Source organism: Camelina sativa, chromosome 16 (assembly GCF_000633955.1).
Source record: "Camelina sativa cultivar DH55 chromosome 16, Cs, whole genome shotgun sequence".
NCBI classification, from domain to species: domain Eukaryota; kingdom Viridiplantae; phylum Streptophyta; class Magnoliopsida; order Brassicales; family Brassicaceae; genus Camelina; species Camelina sativa.
This window is the reverse complement of record NC_025700.1, coordinates 21,322,230-21,334,622: the sequence shown is the minus strand read 5'-3', so window position 1 is coordinate 21,334,622 and position 12,393 is coordinate 21,322,230. Positions and strand designations below refer to the sequence as shown.

The following is a 12,393-nucleotide window of genomic DNA, read 5'->3' as shown; positions in this document are numbered from 1 at the left end:
AAAAAAAAAAAAAAAAAAAAAAAAAATGAGTAATTGGAGAAATCGTACGAGCATTGCGATTATAGTAATAGACGAGGAAGCTCAGATATGAAATCACCTTTTTCTCGCTTTTGGTCGTTGTCGAAATCAAAAATAAAATGGTGAATTTACATCAAATGAGGAAGGAGAACGTACCAGCAGAGAGAGAGAGAGAAAGAAGAAGAGAACAGAACAGTCCCCCTTTGTTTTTTTTTTTTTTTTACTTTCCTTTTTGTTACTTTCCTTAATTATCACTTTTTTAATATTCCCCAACCCTTAATTATCCTTTTTCTTACCTTAATTATCCATGTTTTCTCATCAAAACCTTGTATTTAATTATATGCAGTAGCATTCAAATACTTAAATTGACCCAAAACAAAAAGTTTATTTTGCCTCAGTTGAAAAAGTATTATCATATGATTGAAAAAAAAAATATATATATATATATATATTGATAGGTGACTTTTCCAAGCATGAATTACCAAGCCTGATGTTTTGCCAAATCAGAAGAAAAAAAAAAAAATGTATAGGACTAGGTTTAGACTTTTTCAATGTCAAGTTTGTTCGGTTGATTTACTTCTTCTTTTTTTACTTTTTCTGTTTTAACATTTTTTATCAAAAATTACTTCGGACTGGACTCGGAATAGTTCTATGTTGTGTTATATGCCAAAACCAATAAAAAAAATAAGTAACATCGTTATTTTAAAGGTCTATAAAAAAGAAACAGAAGGTTAGTACTACATTTTGTGTTTTTTTAAAGCAGGATGGACAATGATGTGTCACTGTAGCTTTCATCTTGAATCTTGACCATGTCTTTCCAACTATATATGATCGGTCGGTCTATTAATTCAGAATCATTTTATCAAAGTATATGTTGTTACATCCGACCAACATAATATAATAATTGAAGATCCTTTAACCAAAAAATATATAGTATAATATATATATATATATATATGTTACAAATAACCTAAAAATATAAAAGGGCATGAGGTCCCTAAACTAATTAATGTTTCCACGTTATAAAACATGCACTAAATGCTATTCATATAGAGGCATATAGCTATCTATTGGTATTTTCTTTATTGAGAATTTCATTAGGCAGTGATTTGTGTTGGTTTTAAGTCTGGCTTTGTATTTTAGATGATCTACTATTCTTTATACACAGAGATCTCATGCAATGCAAGTCACAGCACAGCACAGGCTCCCAAAAATATTATAGTTTTAAAGTTTTAACGTAGGGAGAAAAAGATTCTCCTCAGTTTTAATTTAACCAAGGCGTCATCTCGGATCTGCGCGCAACTTAGTTAAAATATACGATATGTTGTTTGTCCAAGATGGAACTTTTCTAAGATATATATTCTTGTGTAACTCTTTTATTTTCTGGTGTAACGTGATTAATGTTTTCTATTTGCAAACGAAACTTCTATATGCTCTTATATTAGTTATACATTATTAGTGATATATAAGTATTCATATAAATAAACACACAACGTTATGAATGTGGATAACAGATTAACACTTTTTAATTAGTACGATCGTATCTATGGTATGAATTGTCATGATTAATTAGTAGAATTGTAGAAACATATTTAAGAAAGTTAGATATGAGTGTTTAAACAGTTTGGTTGCTATTTGGAAACCAAACACGAATAATCTATATATAATAACAATCCGAAAAAATGCGACTAACAGTTGTGTTTTTTCGATCGTATCTTTTGGATATTTTTCGAAAAGTCGTGATGGATCATTCAAACAGTTATTTATAAAAAGTTACAACTGTTCATTGTAGAGTTGTGATTATTGAAACATTCGTATCTTTTGAAATCTATACATATTTGTCAGTTTGAACTGTTTTCATTTTTTTGCCATGAAACAAAATCAACTAAAATTTCAATCTCAACGGTTTATAAATTTTTCTAAATTACTTTCTAGCATTTATTCTTTTAAAAGTCAAGAAATTACTCTAATTCTTGATTTAACAAAAGACTTTTGGAATGATGAATATAACAACAATCCGAATAAATGCCACCAAAAATTGTGTTTTTTCAATCGTACCTTTTGGATAATTTTCCAAAAAAATCTGTAAAAGAATTAGATTGTGTGGTTTACAAAAAGTTGTGATTGTTCATTATAACGGTTTTTTTATAAAGTTGCAACTGTTCATTGTAGAGTTGTGTTTATTCGAATATTCATATCTTCTAAAATCTATATATATCTGTCTGTTTGAACTGTTTTCATTTTTTTGTCATGATACAAAATAATATAAACTTGTAATCTCAACGGTTTTTACAGCTTTCTAAATTATTCTCTAGCATTCATTCTTTTAAAAGTAAAGAAATTCCTCCAATTTTGATTTAATAAAAGATTTTTGGAATGATAAATCTAATTTACAACTGTTAGTTAATTTTAGATATAAAAATTTAATGAAAATACCTCGAGTTTTTTGTCCAAGAGTTATATGGAGTATATAGTGAGTTTTTAAATTTGACTTTTCAACATGGTAATAAAGATGTATACTATTTAAAAGCAGTTTATATAGGTTATTAGGTATAAATATAATCCAGTGTAGACACAACAGTTGTGATGTTTCGTAGTACCTTTTCGTAAATTTTTTGTTTTTTAAAAAAAAATTGAAATTGTTGTATCTGTTCATTGTAGATTTACATTTGCGTCTATTTATCGTCACTTTTTTCTAAAAAATAGTTTATTATTTAAAAATAATAATAACAATCTGAATAAATGCAAACAACAGCTGCAATTTCTCGTAGTATTTTTTTGTAAAAAAAAAATATTTGTTTTTCTTAAAACTCAAACAATTGTATCTGTTCATTGTAGAGTTGTGTCTTTTCACTATATTTTATTCATATTTTTATCACAATTTTTAGTTCTAATAGGTGTGTATATTTAAATACTCATGTCTTTTGAACTTTTTATATATTTGTCTTTTCATCAATAACTAACAAATCATTGTTTGTTGAAACAAATTTTCCGTTTTGTGTTGAATCTAAATAATTTTGGATATTAATATCTAATATTCAAAGTTATTCTATAATCTAAATCAAATTTTAGAAATGATTATAGCGATAACGAAATTTAATAAACTTAATATAGAATTTACAGTTGTATCTATTTATCGTAAATTTCTCTAAAAACTATTTTCATTTATTTTATTTTGTTTTTAAAAGTTGTGTATTTTAATTTTAATTTTTCGTTGATACAGTTTCACTCACTATTAAATATATATTAATTATAATTATTTAATAGAAAATTATATTTACTCATTACAACCATTAGTTCAATATTTTCAGTTAAGATCACTTTGTTATAATGTTTTTTAATTGTAGCTCTTTATCATAATTTTTCATAAAATATCTTATATATTTATTATACTTTAGACAATGTTTTTTGCAAAGTTGAGTCTATTCTACATAATATTTTTTGTTATAAGTTTTCATTTTGATGGTTGTGTTTTTTAGTAACAGTTTATGTTTAATGTTTATGTATTCAAACTATTCTATTACATTCAAATGATTTTATAATGTATAATTTTATATTTTAAATTTTATTTACTTTTTTCTTAAATATTTACCTCGCAACATCGTGGGGGATATGAGTCCTAGTAGTAATAATAAACTAGTAGTATAAGTGTAAAGATAGATTTGGTTTTGTGAATTGAAAGTGAAGGTTGTAAGAGCAACAACTAACACACCTAACATGCACTTAAAAAACCCCACTCCCCCTGTGAGAGTGAGACCGACTGTATAATTTTTTCAGTTGGCAACAAATATGTCGGCCCCATCTTTTCTATTTTTAATACATATGTGACATCCACAGCTTCTAATTTTGATTTCACTTATTATTATTTATTTTTTTGTTAAAACACTTTGAAAAGATTATCATACAGATTATATACTCCATATATATACTCTCACGTTTTCTAAACAAACTTTGAATTGTTACACCATTTATAATCCAAAACCTTAATCTGTAATAAATTATTGGTATTTTCTAAGTCACAACTTATGAAAACTTGAAAACTACAGTTTAAAGCATAAATAATTTAGAGGACCAAGTAGAAAAAGATATCAAGAATTAATATAAAATCATTGCTAATTTGTATTTAATGTGATATGGTTACACTCTTAAGAATAAATATCAAAAATAAATATAAGAAAAATATCATTAAATTTCACTAGCTAGAAAAATCACGAAGATTTGTACCTTGTATATAATAATTAGATCGGTATTTCAAAAAAAACTTCACATTAAACAATATTCACGATTTCAGCCGTCGATTGTTTTCGATAGATGATACTGTTGATGTTGTAGTATTCGACCTTCGACTCCAATAAACAATTCAACCGGTTTAGAAAACTCGTGTCAAAATCTAATATATATATTTGAAATATATACAAAAGACAAAAACAAATTAAATTATAGCGAACAGTGAGATTTGTATGGATGCAAGTTGCAACGATAAGACTGTTATCTGCCAGACCCTACCATTACCGACAATTTTCCAATTCGACTCAGTCTGTATTAATCGGATCTCGAGCTTCTCTTTGCTATTCTCCTCCTCCCAACACTAGTTATCTATCTTCCAAAACATATAGTGTATACATTTTTTTTTTCTTATATCAGTTACCATTTTTAACTTCTATATAACACAACTAAAACTGTAGTTTCCGGTAGAAAAATCATAATTAAAATAATATATATATATATATAAGTGATGACTTAAAAATGAATTTGTAATGTTTCTTATTCCAGAATAGTTGGATAATATTGCTTTGGGAGCAATAATACAACACAGTAGCTCGTACTAACAGAGGAGAGAAACAAAAAAAGCCAAGGCCCAATTTGTTGCTGAAAAGCCCAACCCGTCACTACCCTTCTGGCCAGCTTGCGGCTTTCAAACCACCTAACCGCACGTGTCACTCAGTTTCCACTAAACTATTATCGCACGTGGAGGACAAACTTTAGAAAGTTCTCTGCTGCCGAACCACAAGTGGATCAAATGTCGACCACATCTGATTCCCGCCGCCCAATAGCCGTGAGACAATCTCGTTATCGGCTATGGCATCCACGTAATTGAACGAGAAATCAAGGGGATTACTCGACCGACCGTTGCTGTACGTGAATTCTGGCGACACCACTTGCTCCGAGTCCGAGCCGGCGACCAATCTCGCCACAGATTCCGGTGAACACGTGTCGTTCACGATCCCGGTCTGTCTCTTCTCGATGACACCTTTCTTGTTATATATACGACACAATACCCAATCGTCCAGCTGAAAATCAAAAACAAAACATATCCGGTTAGCTAAACCCGGTTCAGAATCATAATTCGGATATCGGTTTGTTCTTCGCTCACCCTTAGACTATTTTTCTTGCGGACCGACCGGTCAACGTCAGCGAGCCGGTATTCGTGCATAATCCAGTTGGTTTTCTCTCCGTTCGGAGGTTTTCCGGAGTAGAAGACTAGAGCCTTCTTGATACCGACCGGTTTAGGACGACCTATCGGTTTATCAGCACCGGTAGCTTTCCAATAGCCAGTACCAGCTGCACGGTTCGGTCTCGAACCGTTCGGATACTTTCGATCTCTCGGTGAGAAAAAATACCACTCCTTTTCACCGTACAAAGCCATGTCTGTTTAAATTGTATTTCGGTTTGTTAAATTATTAAACCGGTTAATTGTATAGTGTGATTCAAAAGAGAAAGAAACGTACCGGGAAGGTCCCAAGGATCATATCTGTACAAATCGAGTTCGGTGATGATCGGTGCAGGGATCGGCTGCGACGCGCATTTACGACAGAGATACATGAGTACGAGCTCTTCATCCGTCGGATGAAATCTAAAGCCAGGTGGAAATTGCAAATCGGCCCCAAGTTTCATCATAATTTACCTTCTTCCCCCTCTAATATATTGTTCCTCTTTGTTTATAGCAAAGAAAGAATCAGGTAGATGTTTGAAACTTCTGAAGCAATGAAGCCAGATGACTATATAAGACGAACGACGTGGACACCTGGCGGCTATACAAGGCCATAGAGTTGTTTGGAATGAGAATCTGAACAAAATTAGATAAAATGTGAATAGTGGAAGATCCATTTTGAAATAGTAGTAGATGGAGAGGGGACACGTGGCGAACGGTAATGTAGGTAGGTTTTGTCATTGCTTACGTCAGACTATTTGGAATGTAGCGGTCCGAAAGGCATGTCAATTTTGGGAAAGAGCGATGAAGAGTCGACACGTTCGATATCACGCGTGTACCTACTTTCCTAAAGGAGACCCAACGGCGACCGTATCTCTCATTGAGTTTTCAAGGCTTTGCTCTTTTCGATCTTTATATTAAAAAGTTTTTGTATTATTACACTTTTTAGTGTACATTATATCCGCCGTAATTAAAAAGTAACGATCCTCTTATTTTAGATACTAGAGTCTCTGAATCTATTCCACTTGTGGATTTTAAAGTGTAACCCTCTCTATTGTCTGTAACATTACTTTTACAATCAAATTCGAGATATATTTAAGTTTCTTTCTTTATAATCCACGCATAAGTCGATGATTTAGCGTACACTAAAGGCGAAAAAGAAGGAATATCAGCTGTAGATTTTTCATGTTTTCTAAAAACCATCTCATCATAGTTATCAACTTATGCTAATCCCACTTACCTCTGTCATTTTCTCTATATAGACTATATATAGAGCCGCCTGTGCCACCTAGTAGATAAACGCTTGGATCTTTGCCACGTGGAGCCGCAATGTAAGTTCTGCCGCTTTTTATTTTGGTGGGTTGAATTTGATAAAAAGCTCAAAAGTGGCCGAAGACGGACGTAGAAACGTGGCCGGAAGTGGATGGTCCATGGAATTATAATTTAAATGATGAGATGCATGAATTTACGAGCATCGGCTCATGATTGCCGCCTTGCCGGAACACACAAAAGAACACCACCACCGAGAGAAAAATCAGGTCGGCAGGATTTACTTTATATTCGTGTAACGACCAGAACTAATGCACATGCCACGTACGTGCTTTCTAATACATCATCGCATTGCGTATATTTTCACGCGTTTGCCATGCGTACTTAGCCGCTCAGGCTCAATCTAAATGCCATACATAGAACCAGGACACGAGACTTATTCACGATGTGATAAAACCATTATCGGTGTTAATTGATGCTTTTGTTTGTTTCGCCGTCGCAAATGATAAACAATCAAATCTTCGACTTGTAGTTACTGACCTGCTATTTCTGATTCGTTTCTATTTGTAGTACTAGCAAGTGTTCACCAAATCATGTTTATATCGTAGTTTTTGTATGATCGATAACCAAATTATGGTTCAAGAGATTTTGGTGACATGTTAATCCAAAACGATTAGTAACAAAATGTTATTTTTTCAAAAGCACCCAAATTTCTTGTCAGAAATTTATCAGAGACTGTAAACAAACATGATTTGCTAAACAGTATCAACCTTGAATATCAAACCAGAAATCTGGAACACTTGGGCACACATTTAAACCAGAGAACACAACAAGGTACATTGAATGGTCGAGTAATTGGAACAAGACAACAAGTGTTACTCTTCATTTTTTTCTAACTCTATCAGTTGCAAATTAAAAATCCCAAAAGAAGGAACCCAAAATATCCAGTATCAGACAAGTAACAGTTACTATGAGACGAGATAGTTCTTCTACTGAACCAAATAAAGGGGATAAAACTGAACTTGGGACAAAGGTAGATATGTGATTTCAGATCAATCCATCCTTCCCTTGAGAATTTTCTCCTTGATCTCATTTGGTGTTCTGAATAACATCACCAGTAAAATGTTACTATTTATATGATACATTCCCCTCGAAGCAAGTGTAGATGACGCAAGATGTGAAAACAAGAAGAAGATAGGAGAACAAAACTTACACAACGTAGACATGTCCTCCCCATCCACTCAGACAATCACGGTCAACTGAAGAGAGAAGTGCTTGTGAGATTGTCTCAAACAATTCCTCAGCTTCCTGAAAATCAATTTATTCGAGTCGAGTTAAGATATGCTTTTGAATTTAATCAAGTCTGTTACAATGCACTTCCTAGAAAGATGCCATTTAAATTATAGCAGGAAGTCACAGCAGTATAACTCAAACACGAGTGAATTTGAATCACCTCCTTCCTAAGCCAAATGAAGATATCCAAGGGAAATCTATTGGAGTACTGTCATCTATAAGCAGCAATATGCACACAAATATTCCTACCAAATCTAGATACTACAATAGAATTCTTACACAAGAAGGGTTTTACCAAGCTTTCCAGTGATCTTAGCAATAGAAGACTTTGGGTTTTCAGTGATCTAGTATAACAAAGAAGTAGTTTTTTCTTTTACGGCACATACCATATCTGGTTTGAACATGGCTTCACAGGCACCATATAGCGATTCTGAAGCAGTTCCAGAGACAACAAAATCTTTTGCTAACTCCCTGCATTTAGAGAATATAACTATCAAGGCATGCACGCGATTGCAAATTTGCAGCTATCAAGTTCAGTAAACTCTCAACTATAGCAGAAAATCAAATTTGAAACAGCTCAAGACATGTAAAATAAGTCCACTCATATGACATACATACACTGCATTGGATGACAAACGAGCAGAACAATATTTCAACAAAAATCCAAATACCAATTGACAACCATTCTAGCTCACCAAGCAAGTTTCAGGATTACACTCACTGACTAACTAAATTAAATAACATTAGATATCATAGGAGACTAAGGAAAGTAAGGAAGTGTCAAGTGAGCATACTTGGCTCCAATCGAATCCATAGTGCAGATGAAAGGTTTGTTATCGTCTCCCAAGCCAGCAATCACAGGTTGGCACAAGTAAGGACCAAATCTGAAGTGAAGAAGTTACAAGGAATCAGATTGATCAAGGTTAACTAGGAACTAGCAACAAATGGGAGAAGACATTTCACTAACCTTTTCTCATAAAGAATAGCAGATACAAGACTAGCGAAAGTTTCTGGCTTCATGTCTCTTTCTTCCCTAAGCTGATATAGCTTATGTCGAAATACAAGTCGCTGGTACCTTCAGCATTCCCAAAGACAAACAAAAGAAAAACAAAGCCCTAAATTTTGTAATTCACCTAAAATTCTGGGAGGAGGAAATAAGAGTATACATATGAAGATGGAATAGTGAAAAGAGTTTACAATGTCTGGACATCGGTAGCGAGACCGGAAAGTCCGATGAAGAGATGATCGTGGATCTTGGAGATTCTCTGAAAATCGGTAGCTATGGTCTGTAGTTGCACACCAAGTCTTCGATCACTAGCTATAGCGAAACAGTTCTTCCCAACCATAGCTACGACGGCACTTCCATTGTACTCGAAGATCTGCATCACCAATCCATCATTCAGTATCAATCATTGCGCAAAAACAGACAAAAGTGTCGAAATTGAAAGACAAATTCGGGAAGGAACACTTACCGACATCGGATAAATTAGGGTTTATTACAGAGTGAAACTTTGGGAGTTTTCCTAACGGAGAAGAAATCTGAGCAAGAGCGGAGCTAAAATAGTAAAGTCGACGGTGGTGGTGGCTTGGACGAAAATCTAAGAGGTTTTGTTTTGTTTCTCTTATTAATGGGCCTCTCTATTATTGGGCTTCAAAATACAAAAGCCTACAAGTTATTTTGAAGCCTACTAATAGACAGGCCCATTAATAAGAGAAACAAAACCATTTTTTTTTTTGGTCTCTGACTCTCTTGTTATTTTTCTAGTAAAATTAACCAAAATTCTAGAAGTGGTTGAGTATCCTCAAACCGGACTTATTTGGACAGTGAAGGTGCAACGATCTGCTCTCACGGATCACGGTAGCATGAATGACATCGTGGAAATAGCACAATTTGAATTTTCAGGTTTAGAACTTTGAACAGTCCTCAATTTGATTCTGAGGTTGATGTAGCACTAGAGGCACTAGCTAAGCTAGAAAGGGCCAATGTTGTGTGTTCAAGGTATAAGCCACGGACTTTTATTTTTTTTCCGTATGTTATTTATCGCAGAGACTCTACAGTTTTCAGAAGACAGTTATATAAATATAGGATTGTGGAGATATAATATCTAACTTTACTTGGGAGCAACGCGGGCATCGAGCCAAGCAACTATGTCGTTGATTACGGTGAAAATATTTTCGTCTGTATCACCTTCTAGAATGCAATGGAAGCCACCTGGATAGAGTTTTAAAGTCTTGTCTTGGCTGATTGCATTGTCGTGAAGGAATTTGCTCACTCTTGGATCTGTGACTTTATCAGCGTCTCCATGAAGTATCAACAGGGGCAACGAGACCTGCAACATAGAAAAGACACAAGTTATTAGAGATGCGCCAGTCTGTGATAAGAGCTTTACTTTATTTCTTTGGTTCCACACACTAACCTTGTCAACTTGCATCTCAATGTCTCTTGTCGCATTTAGAAGTTCAACAGCGGTTTTCAAACGCGTCTGATCATCGTAGCAAATCACATCATACTCGCACTGAATCCACAGAGAACAAAAACATGGAAGAGGAAGTCAGCAAAAATGCTTCAGAAAGTGTTCCATTGAAAATCTAAAGAGAAAATACCAATTTTCTTTTACTCGGGTCTCTGAAGAACAGCTCGCTCAAGTCTTTCTTTGGAAAGAGCTTTGCTTTCGGAAATAGTGTCGACATCAAGATTAACGTCTTCAAGACTAGCGGAGAAGGTTTTACATCTTCTGAAATCTTGAAACAACTCAAGGTCAGTCAGGTATTTCAAACATGAACTAAGTAGATGCAATATGTGAATACAAATACTCTAAAACTCTATTAGTTGATTTCAGTAACAAACTCTCCATAACTCAATTACATCCTAGCACTAGAGGCAAACATAAGATACTTTTAGAAGGTTATGAAGGGATTAGATTTACCTTACACATAGGAGCAACAAGGATAAGACCATCCCAAGCTTGAGGTTCTTTCAGATGAATTTTCAAGGCAACAGCTCCTCCCATTGACTGTCCAAGCAGGAACCGGGGCAAGTTTCTCAATTCAGGTCTCCCTAAGAATCAAACAAACTAAAGTAAAAAACCAGAAAAAAAGCAAGATCCGACACAAAAGCAATAACAGGTACAATACCTTTCATTTTGGAGAACTGTTCAATACAATTTCCAGCTAAGTCATCAAAACTTGGAATGTGACCATGTAAACCATCTGAAAGACCAAAACCAGGATGGTCTACAGCATAAAATCCATAACCAGAACCTGCTATTTGCTTTGCTATACCTGTGAAAAAAAAAAACCATAAATAAAATTCTTACATATAACAAAACAAGACCCTTTCCAACTAATGATATAAGTAAGAGATATCAAACGAACCATCGAAGAAGAAAGTGCAAGTGCTTCCATAGCCATGACAGAAACACACCGAAGCTTTGATCTCGTCGCCTGATTTGGGCAACCAACTCTTGCAGAAAATTTCTTCCCCTTTCCAATTTCTCTCATACCACTATCATTTATACACCAAAGAAAGATTTAAGAACTACTTTTGACTTTGCATATCCATCGGTAAATAAACATAAAATCACTGCGCTTACCTCCTCAGTTCTGATCCCAATCGGAGCTTCCGGTCACCAGATCCAGATTGATTAGAAAAAGGAGATGATGTTAAGATTTTGCTAGTGAAAATTAAAGTTTCAATGCAACCTTGAACAAGCAGTGATCGAGCTGAAGCTGAAAGTCAACAAAAGCAGAACGGGCTAGTCTTCGTGCTGGAGCTTGATCTAAGTTCTGTGAAGCGATCAGATTCAGCTCGTCGCTCACTCCATCGATCGGAGATCGTTTCGCGCAAACAATCGCCGGCGCCAATCGCCGAGTGATGGCCAAAGAACTCCTATATCGGAATTGGAAAGGGGAGAGAGTAGAGGAGGCAGTATCAAAACGGGAAGTTAAAGCACGATCCATGGATTCAATCCAAGAATCGAATCCCCAGATTTGGGGAAGAAGACGAAAAGAGTCTTAATTAATTTTGTGCGGGAAATTTCTCACGTGCAACACGTGCGTTTATACACGTTTGACGACGACTCTTTCTTCTTCTGTCTTGAGTCTTCTACTTCATTCAACAACCAGATTGATTGATCGACGTCAACCGGTTCGACCGTGACCCGAAATCAGTNAATGTACAAAGGTTTATCTTCTTATAATGTTTCCTAAAGGCATTTATAGTCAACAGTCAATTAACCATATCAAAGACGTTAGAAACAATTAACATATTTGTTTTTTTTTTTTTTTTTTTTTTTTTTTTTTTAATTTTACGATTTACTCAGTAACTGTCACTATATTAAACCGGGATTTAAAAGGAAAAGAAAAAAAAGAACCTTTATTGA

At 34.3% G+C, this 12,393-nt stretch overlaps 3 protein-coding genes across 4 annotated transcripts; all 3 read right to left on the bottom strand.

Annotated features, from left to right (window-relative positions):
• LOC104751641 (NAC domain-containing protein 2-like) lies at positions 4,755-6,097 on the bottom strand. The gene is made up of 3 exons (XM_010473637.2): positions 5,748-6,097; positions 5,393-5,667; positions 4,755-5,309 (listed from the first exon to the last, which is right to left on the bottom strand). The coding sequence occupies exons 1-3, from the start codon at positions 5,914-5,916 to the stop codon at positions 5,001-5,003; spliced, it is 753 nt and encodes a 250-aa protein (XP_010471939.1). The 5' UTR covers positions 5,917-6,097; the 3' UTR covers positions 4,755-5,000.
• On the bottom strand, positions 7,470-9,610 carry LOC104751639 (proteasome subunit beta type-3-B). 2 transcript variants are annotated; one of them, XM_010473635.2, is made up of 7 exons: positions 9,484-9,610; positions 9,209-9,390; positions 8,979-9,086; positions 8,806-8,895; positions 8,398-8,482; positions 7,932-8,026; positions 7,470-7,819 (listed from the first exon to the last, which is right to left on the bottom strand). In XM_010473635.2, the coding sequence occupies exons 1-7, from the start codon at positions 9,487-9,489 to the stop codon at positions 7,771-7,773; spliced, it is 615 nt and encodes a 204-aa protein (XP_010471937.1). In that variant the 5' UTR covers positions 9,490-9,610; the 3' UTR covers positions 7,470-7,770. The 2 variants fall into 2 exon arrangements, with proteins under 2 accessions (XP_010471937.1, XP_010471938.1); XM_010473636.2 differs by lacking the exon at positions 9,484-9,610 and having other exon boundaries at positions 9,209-9,396.
• LOC104751638 (caffeoylshikimate esterase) lies at positions 10,005-12,043 on the bottom strand. The gene is made up of 8 exons (XM_010473634.2): positions 11,715-12,043; positions 11,605-11,635; positions 11,387-11,516; positions 11,147-11,293; positions 10,939-11,069; positions 10,616-10,753; positions 10,429-10,527; positions 10,005-10,341 (listed from the first exon to the last, which is right to left on the bottom strand). The coding sequence occupies exons 1-8, from the start codon at positions 11,969-11,971 to the stop codon at positions 10,123-10,125; spliced, it is 1,152 nt and encodes a 383-aa protein (XP_010471936.1). The 5' UTR covers positions 11,972-12,043; the 3' UTR covers positions 10,005-10,122.